The sequence below is a fragment of the Sinocyclocheilus anshuiensis genome, unplaced genomic scaffold (genome assembly GCF_001515605.1).
Source record: "Sinocyclocheilus anshuiensis isolate Anshui unplaced genomic scaffold, SAMN03320099.WGS_v1.1 scaffold1973, whole genome shotgun sequence".
Classification (NCBI taxonomy): Eukaryota; Metazoa; Chordata; class Actinopteri; order Cypriniformes; family Cyprinidae; genus Sinocyclocheilus; species Sinocyclocheilus anshuiensis.
Window position 1 is genome coordinate 213,688 of NW_015538051.1, and position 9,662 is coordinate 223,349.

Here is a 9,662-nt window from a genome sequence, read left to right on the forward strand (position 1 = left end):
GATTTTAGCAAATGGCTGCAATATAACAAAGAGTGAAAAATTTAAGGGGGTCTGAATACTTTCCGTACCCACTGTATATATATATTTATTTATTTTATTTTTTTTTAACTTTCAGAGTTCCAAAGAGGGGTCCTCTATCTACTGTCTGATATAAGAGCAAAGCTGTCCCAGGTGGGCCAAAACTGTGAGCCCCCAGACTCTCAGTTCCACCTGGAGAAGAAAAGCAGGCATGAGCTCAAGAATCTGGAAGGGCAACTGACTGATGAAGGAAAGAAGAATCTGATGGTCAGTATAATAGTAATACTGTTCTTTCTGCATTCCTGATAGTTATACCACCGTCATAGTTGGAAAAAGTCCATTTTTAAAAATGTTTTCAGATGTCTCGGTTAGTCAAGATTGGGGGTGCAAACCCTGAGGACTGTGTGAAAAATGTGATGAAAAGGTGAATGAAACTCCATAATACAGTTTTTATCTGTTGCTTTGGTGCATTTCTCAGATCAGAATTGAAATGAAATTTTCAACTTCTAGATCAACTTTCACATCACCTAGTCACTTCTTCACATCATAAAAGCAATTTCTCATCTCTTTAAACAAACAAAAAATGCAGTCTAGCAGGAAAAATAGGTTTCCGTTAGGGGTGTGCGATATGACGATTTTTGATCGTGGACGATAAAAATGTCTCCACAATCTGTTTTTCGAAGAAATATCGTCGTATCGTGCTACAGCACACATTCTATCAGTTACAGTTCTGGCGCCTCCGTCTCAATATGCTGTACAACGCCACATACATTCACATCAGTGTTAACTCAATGATGAGGTCCCACTTTATATTAAGTGTCCCTAATACCTGTGTACTTACATAGTAACTAGATGTGTACGTAGTATGTAACCACAGTCTAATTACACATTGGTACATAGTATCTACAGCTGTAATGTTTGTGTAACTACACACATGTAACAACCCAGCAAACAGGGGACGTCCCTCCGTTTAGGTCCGGATTTGGTCCGCTTTGTAACGTTCGCTGGCGGATGTTTTGAGGACGTCCGCATTTGGTCCTCTTTTTGACGTTCCCTGGCGGACGTTTTGAGGACGTCCGCATTTGGTCCTCTTTTTGACGTTCGCTGGCGGACGTTTTGAGGACGTCCGCATTTGGTCCTCTTTTTGACGTTCGCTGGCGGACGTTTTGAGGACGTCATAGGACACATGCTTATTCGATAACGGTTTTATTTCCTATTTTGGTTTATGTATATGATTTTTTTTTTTTAAGATTAACTGTTTTTTTCCCCAAGGCATTGTCAGATGCCAGTGTTTCCTGTCATAGCTATGCAAAGATTTGATTTCAAAAACAATATCATAGCTATTAAACGGTTTCTTGTTATGATTTTAAATCTGTATTTAACCTCAGTGAACTCAAGTCGGATTTTGTGGTGGCTGTGCTTTAAAATTAAATTATCATCTTAATTCTAGTGAAGAAGGATTTTGACAGTCTGACAGTAATCAGTGTTGAGTACTACTGTAAAGTTAACCCTGCCTGCTTTAAATGTTTCAAAATGATTAACATTTGAAAACATTCGTTAGAAATTTAGAAAAGTAATCAAAAAGTAATCAAATGTAATCAGTTACATTACTTTAATAATCATAGCTATTAAACTATATCTTATGATTTTAAATCTGTATTTAACCTCAAAAAGATCTCAAAGTAAAAAGAGCTGCTAAAGTCTGATTTTTAGATGGTTGTGCTTTACAATTAAATTATTATAATCTTAATTCAAGTGAAGAAGGATTCTGAAAGTCTGACAGTAATCAGTGTTGATTACCACTGTAACGTTAACCCTGCCTGCTTTAAATGTTTCAAAATAATTAAAATTGGAAAACAATAGAAATTTAGAAAAGTAATCAAATGAAATCAGTTACATTACTTTAATAAAGTAACTGAAAAAGTTACATTACATATTACATTTTAAATTGGGTAATTTGTAATCTGTAACCTATTACATTTCCAAAGTAACCTTCCCATCATTGGACCTGACACCTAAAATATAAACCCATATTGGATTTTAAAGGGTATCATTCCTTAAAACAAAATCCCCTTTTTAACTGTGATAATAGAATGCAAAATGCAAAAGAATGCAAAATGTTTTGCAGATTGATTTTTTTTTTTACTATAGTATAATAGATTTGAATACATTGTAAAATGAATAATGTTAAATTAATAATTTTATTTCTGGAAAAATAAAATAGGAGTAACTTCTGTAATTAAAAATGTCATAAAATCAGGAGTCTGTTTTTAGCATTTAAACATCAAAATCATGATACCCTTCAATAATATAATTGAACATATAGGCTACAATTAGGTTTATGCACTCCACATGCATGAAGAAAATAAGGTTGCATCCCAGGAGCTCTACAAGAATGTTATAGAGTGATTAATGCAGCCAAGGAAAACACGAAGACAAGAAAGTGGAAAATAACACAGGTACGACAAATAAATAAATTCTTACCATTTACATATTAAACTGTTGGTAAGCCGACAAGAAACGTTATTTAGGAAAATTATTATTTTAGTTATTGCATTTAAGACTGCTATACCATGTGCAGCTCAAAAAAAAGAAAAAAAAGTAATGTAGCCTATGTCCCAATGTGGCTATAAGCAGGTGTCGAGCAAATGAGCACATGATCGAATGACATCACTTCAGGGCACGCAGCATGTATCCATGGCAACGCTCAGCTGCGTAGTGACAGTTAACGGTCCTCGTGATTCCTCAGACACGGCCTTGAGTTTTCGCTTTCGTCGGTCAAACAGGTATTTATACTTTTATATTTGTATACATTAGCTACCTTAACCACTGTGTATCTCGTAATGCTTACATTTTATGAAAATTGTACCTTTTTAAACGTTTGCTGAAGTTGTCCCGTACGGCTGCTGACGTTAGCCTATGTGAACACTTTCGAACCTAACGTTAGCATGTAAAGCTGAAATGATTAAACGTATATAATATTGACAGTTATTTAACTTAAATATTTAATTTCCACATGGTAAAAATACACACTGATACGCCTATATGCGGCAAAAAGGCCTATGTGCGCTAAATTTCGGACCGCTTGGTCTAAATCCAAATGTGTTCATTTTGTTGTTTTAGGTTAGAAGACAATGGGAAGAATTGCCATCGGACTAACCACAGCTGACAACCAGAGACGCACACACACACACACGGAAAGAGCGCCGCAACTTTACAATTGTTCAATTAAAATAAACGTATTTTGCTCCGTACAACGTGTCTGTTGTATTTGATTAGCCTAAAAGTAAAATAACATAACATTCAGAGGACTTAAAGCGAAAGTCCCCTAAACGTCCCGAATGGCCGCTGCACGTCCTGTGAACGTCCCCTTGAACGTCCGGAGGACATCTTCGCGAATGTCCACTCGACGTAAAAGGGGACCCTACACGCTGACGTCCAGGGGACGTTCGCAGAGGCCATTTAGGGGACGTCCTGGGGACCTTTTTTTGTTAGCTGGGAACCCACTGAATGGTATGTTTAAATACAAATGTGTAACAGGATATTGGTAACAACACTTTTTGGTAATGAAAGTACAAATGTGTAACAGGACTAACAGCCTGAGTCGTGTTAATTTCAAAGACAAGAGAAGAGATGAGCAGAACTGATCTAAGTTGAACTGAATCGAGATGAGAAAAGAACTTATTAGAGCTGAGCTGATTTGAATTGAATTGAATTTAAATGAAAACAAAGGAGATATGAAAAGTACAGAGTCGAGGCTAGTTAAATTTAACTGGGTCCCACTTTATATTGTGTCCCTAATACCTGTGTCCTTACATAGTAACTAGATGTGTACATAGTATGTAACCACAGTGTAAGTACACATTGGTACATAGTATCTAATGTTTGTGCAACTACACATATGTAACAACCCACTGAATGGTATGTGTAAATACAAATGTGTAACAGGATATTGGTCACAATACTTTTTGGTAATGAAAGTACAAATGTGTATCAGGACTAACAGCATTTTTTAAAGAAAGGTAAAGAAAGTGTTACACTTTATATTAGATGTACCATGTAATTACTCTGATGTTACACAGCAGCTGCCAGTAAGTTAGGCTTTACATATAAATTGTAGTTGGTGTCCAGAATGTTACACTTTATATTAAGTGAACAGTTCCTGAGGAGTTACCATGTAAGTACACTGGTATTACAGTGGTGCACCAACTCCACCAACTTGAGATCCAACTTTACATATCCCTAAAACTATACCCATTTCCACGCCCTGGATCAAATTGTTCCAATTACTCTTATACATATTGTTGTTACAAAATGTAGTTATATAATTCCTGAATATAAAGTGGGACCCAATGAAACTGCACTTATTCGCAATCACAAAAGTACATTATCTGCATGTGCTTTAAAGCCTTCCCGGTTAAACTTTTTATTTACATGCTGTTCTGACGTGCTTTTTCTAAGCACATACACCCGAAGCGCACGCACTAAAAAGCCTGTTAAACAGTGCCTGATTACTGAACTAAGTAATCTTTTGCGTTAATACTGTCAAAACACAAAGTTTACATATAGACTCAGTTGGTTATGTCTAAAATTAAAGTAAACAGTTGAGAGACTCAGATTCCAGATTTTCAAATAGTTGTATCTCAGCCAAATCACAATCACAAAAGTACATTATTTGCATGTGCTTTAAAGCCTTGCCGGTTAAACATTTCATTCTGACGTGCGCTTTTTCTGAGCATGTACATCCGAAGCACGCGCACTAAAAAGCCTATCAAACAGCGCTTGATTACTGAACTAAATTATCTTTAGCGCTAATACTGTCAAAACACACAAGGTTTACATATAGACTCAGTTGGTTACGTCTAAAATGAAAGTAAACATTTGAGAGAAAAACGGATACGTACCGGTGTATATTAGATGCGTGCAGGTCTTAAAGGGACAGTACTAAACATGCTGCTGACTGTCATTAAAGGCATAGTTCACCCTAAAATGTAATTTCTGTCATTATTTGCTCCCTCACATGTTGTTCCAAACCTGTATTAATTTGTTTCCTGTGATGATAAACACAAAATAATATATTTTGAAGAATGCGGGTAACCAAATAGTTGCTGGTCCACATTGAATTTGATAGTAGGAAAAAAATACTATGGAAGTTATTGTACATTGCTGGTAGGTTATCATTGCACAAATTAACACACTCTATGATAAAAAAAAAAAAACAGAGTTCTAAACTAACGCGCTGTCTTCACTGTATCTAACGCAAACACACTCAAGGCTGATTTAAGGCTGATTTATACTCGACGCATCCGCAAGTTCGCTTAGGTGCGCGCTGCAAATATGATGTCATCGCGTGTTGGGGGAAGTTCGCTTTGAGTTTTTAGAATTGCGTGGAAAAACAGTATGTCCAGCTATAGACAGGCTCTAAAAGCTGCCAGGGCCGTAACTTTAAGGAACGTCACTACCGAACACCTTTTTTCTGCAATTAAGCACACTTTTTTGGGAATTATTCCATAACATGTAGTTTTTATATGTATACCACTGTTCAGAACTGGATAACCATGTGCTGATTAGCATCTTTGAGCTAGGTTCAAAAGTATCTAAAATTACCAAAACTCCACCAAATGTTTCAGTAGTGACAGTGACATCTTTGTTTTTTTTTGGGTGTTATCCCATAGAATTGTCACTACCAAAACAATGATGACATGTTTCGGTTGTGACTGTTTTGGTAGTGACAAAAGGGAACACATAATCCTCATATTTGGGGGAAATAAACAAATTATTAGTACAATTATGCAATTTTTTTTGTATTTTAGTATGTTTTAGCAGTGTTTTAGTTCGTGAGTTAAAGTTCTGTGATGTGGTCGCTACCAAAGCATTTCTCCCACTATTGAAAATGTGCAGTCATGACCGAAACATGGGATGTTTTGTCAAAAATAAAGTATACTGAATTATCAACTGAGATGTTATGATAGTTTTTCATTCGATGTATATTCAAACTAATGAATCCTTAACTTTGAAATCAGTATGATCAACTTTTTGCCTTTTACAAAGAAAAATTGTATTCAAAAAAAAAATGTTATTGTTATTGATTTACCTCTGAGGTCAATATAACCCTTCTTATTAAATTATTATTATTGTGTTTCGGTAGTGACAAATTTGGAGAGAGGACAAATATTCCAGAACTTTCTGAAAATACAATATGATAATTAACTGCACAATTACTAGAAATGTGTACCTTGGATATTATACAATATGCATACATACAATTTTCTTTCTAAGATGTTTCCAACTCTGGCTTTGGACCAATTCTGTAGAATGGCCCATAAATCTCCCCTCCGCTGGGAAGAGACCGGACCTCTTGGAACTTTAATCGAATACCCCTGACTTGTATCATAAAGAAATACTTTATTTGCATGGTTTTGTAATATCTGTTTCACATATTTTCTTATGTGCCATAGAATTGGATTACAGATCAACTGTTTTGCACATTGTAATGGATTAAAACCTAAGTAACAGGCTGGATGTACATTAACCTTACAAAGCATATCATAGAAGATCATATGTTTTGTCTAGAGCTTCGTAATTAGGATGAGTTCAATTCATGAGGATTTTTTTAGCAAGCCATTAAATCACTCGAGACTTGACTCGGACTCCAGCGATAAAGACTTGTGAACATCGCTGTGTGGTTTCTCCACTGAATGCATCCTCGTGTGTAGCTTCAGGTGACTTTTAAAAGCGAAACTCTTCCCGCACTGATCACACGTGTGCGGTTTCTCTCTGCTGTGGATCCTCTCATGTGATTTCAGATCTCCTGACCGACTGAATGTCTTGTCACAGTGTGAACACTTGTGAGGTTTCTCTCCAGTGTGGATCCTCTCGTGCTGTTTTAAAGAGCTCACTGAAATAAAAGTCTTGTCACACTCAAAGCACAAGTACTCTCTCACACCAGTGTGAATTTTCTCATGTCTATGTAATCTCCGCAGCAGTGAAAAACACTTTCCACATTCAGAACAGGAATGTGGCTTCTCCTGCGTATGAACTGTCAGGTGTGTCTTCAGGTCTGATGACTGAAGAAATGTTTTGTTGCACTGATCACATGCATGCGGCTTCTCTCCAGTGTGGATCCTCATGTGATCATTAAGATTATGTTTGTATGTGAAACTCTTCCCGCACTGATCACACGTGTGCGGCTTCTCTCCGGTGTGAACTCTCATGTGTCGTTTAAGGTTTGCTGATTGTGTGAAACTCTTCCCGCACTGATCACACGTGTGCGGCTTCTCTCCGGTGTGGTCTCTCATGTGTCGTTTAAGGGTTGCTGATTGCGTGAAGCTCTTTCCACATTGGCCACATATGAACAGCTTCACTCCAGTGTGAACACTCATGTGACCCTCAAGACTAACTTTGTTTGAGAATCTCTTTTCACACTGACCGCACATGAACAGCTTCTCTCCGGTGTGAACTCTCATGTGATGCTGAAGACTTTGTTTGTATGTGAAACTCTTCCCGCACTGATCACATGTAAAAGGCTTTTCTCCAGTGTGGATTTTCATGTGAATTTTAAGGTTTCCTCTTTCTTTGAATTGATTTCCGCACTGATCACATGTGAACGGTTTCTCTCCGGTGTGAACTCTCATGTGACACTCAAGACTTTGCTTGCATGTGAAACTCTTCCCACACTGAGTGCAGGTGACAGATTTCTTGGCTCTTTGTTTCTTTAAAAATTTATTTTTAGTCTGCGAGTGACTCGAAGGTTTTTCTCCAGGTTTGTCGTGATGTTTCTCCTCCACTTCACTCAGTTCTTCTCTCTCCTCGCTCTCTTCCATCAGCTCTGAAATTAAAAAAAATTATTAAAAAAATCACTTTAAATAAACCAATATTCAAAGAGTGAAATATGAAAGCGAGTCCTGATGTAATAGCAGAAACGAGACAGCTGCTGTAAAACATTATGATCATTCTGGTGTGTTTTTATGAATTAATTTCATGAATGAGGTACACTGATATTTTAGTTATTGTTTTCAAAACATTTTAGGCACAAATTAAATTGTGTTGTAGTGAGAACTATCAATCATCTAATGTTAAGTTATAGGACCAAACAGATCTCGCCCCCCATTTACTTCCAAAATAGTATGAAAAATAAATACTATGGTAGTCAATGGGGGACGACATCTGTTTGGTTACTGACATTCTTCCAAATATCTTCTGTTGTGTTCAGCAGAACAAAGATATTTATACAGGTTTGGAACAACCTGAGGGTGAGTAAATGATGACAGAATTTTCATTTTTGGGTGAACTATCCCTTTAAGTTATTCTTACAACCCTGTCAGACATTCTGGAAAGTCCATTTACTTTATACAGTGTCCTGTATATTGCTTATTGCTTAAAAAAATATGACAAAAAACACAATGTTGTATCCAACAAACTGAATATTTGTTGGAAACTCTACCCATTTCATAATTTAGCTATTTATCTAAATGTGATGAAGTGCTAGACGCTTTCTAACATGAATGTTCTTCAGCATCGTGAATGAAGAATAAACACCAACCTGTTAGTTCTTCAGTATCTTCAGTGTGTTTGATTCTGCAGGGCTCTGGATCTCTCATCTTCTCTCTGTCCTCTTTAATAAACTCAGTCTTTGATCAGATCTCAGCTCTTCCTGATGCTCTGATGCTCGTCTGCACTTCTGAACTGATGGAGATATTCCAGCATTTATTGGTGAACAACAGTGGGAGGAGCTTCACTGATGATGGGAGGAGCTTCACTGATGATGAGTTCCAGAGTGGGAGGAGTTTCACTGATGATGGGAGGAGCTTCACTGATGATGAATTCCAGAGTGGGAGGAGCTTCATTGATGATGAATCCCAGAGTGGGAGGAGTTTCACTGATTATGAATTCCAGAGTGGGAGGAGCTGATTGGTCAAAATCAAAAAATATATCACTTACTGAATTTGTTTTTATAGGGTCGAAGACCAGATGTTTCATAGAAAACCCATTAAGTGCAAATTTGTGTATAGTTATTCTGTAGTCATTAGTTATATGAGATATAGTTATTCTGACCTGTACTTGATAAAATACTTTAAAATTTAAAATTTAAAATAAGATACTTTCCTTCAAAACACTAGCTTTTACCCATTTGTTAGCAAGAACAACTTTGTAATCAAAGTATAGAGATTTAAATGGACAATTAATGAGTGTGTTTAAGGATCATAGTGCAGCCCAAAAATAGTGTTTGGACATGTCATCAAATGATTCTTGTTCTAAATATGCCTAAAAAGGTTTTATTTTTTTGCTATATTAACCCATTTTTGTCTTTGACTCGTTTACTAATTAACAAATGTAAGCATTTGTATCTGGATCATAAAACAACTGATGCTAATTCACAATTATTCTGTTTCTTTGTTAAAATAATGGTAGATATCTAGAAAAGAACTGTGAGGAAAGCATTGGGAAGCATAAAGACAGAAATAAATGTAGATATCTGTAAGCAACAGATACCTTCAGTCTGTTGACACCAATGTAATGAGCTTTAAGTGGCGATTTACAGGAGATCTGAAGACATCAGCTTAATACATGAGGTGAAAACAGGACTATTGTCATGAAATACAGAGTGTTTTCAGCAGCTGTTAATATTGATGAGCCTCAATCAA

The 9,662-nt window shown here is 36.5% G+C and overlaps 1 protein-coding gene across 1 annotated transcript; it reads right to left on the reverse strand.

Annotated features, from left to right (window-relative positions):
* Positions 1–6,647: 6,647 nt before the first annotated feature.
* Positions 6,648–8,757, reverse strand: LOC107681880 (gastrula zinc finger protein XlCGF52.1-like). Its single transcript, XM_016478250.1, has 3 exons — positions 8,740–8,757; positions 8,561–8,690; positions 6,648–7,846 (listed from the first exon to the last, which is right to left on the reverse strand). Exons 2-3 carry the CDS (start codon positions 8,616–8,618, stop codon positions 6,648–6,650), a joined length of 1,257 nt encoding a protein of 418 aa, XP_016333736.1. The 5' UTR covers positions 8,619–8,690; positions 8,740–8,757.
* Between the last annotated feature and the right edge of the window lie 905 nt (positions 8,758–9,662).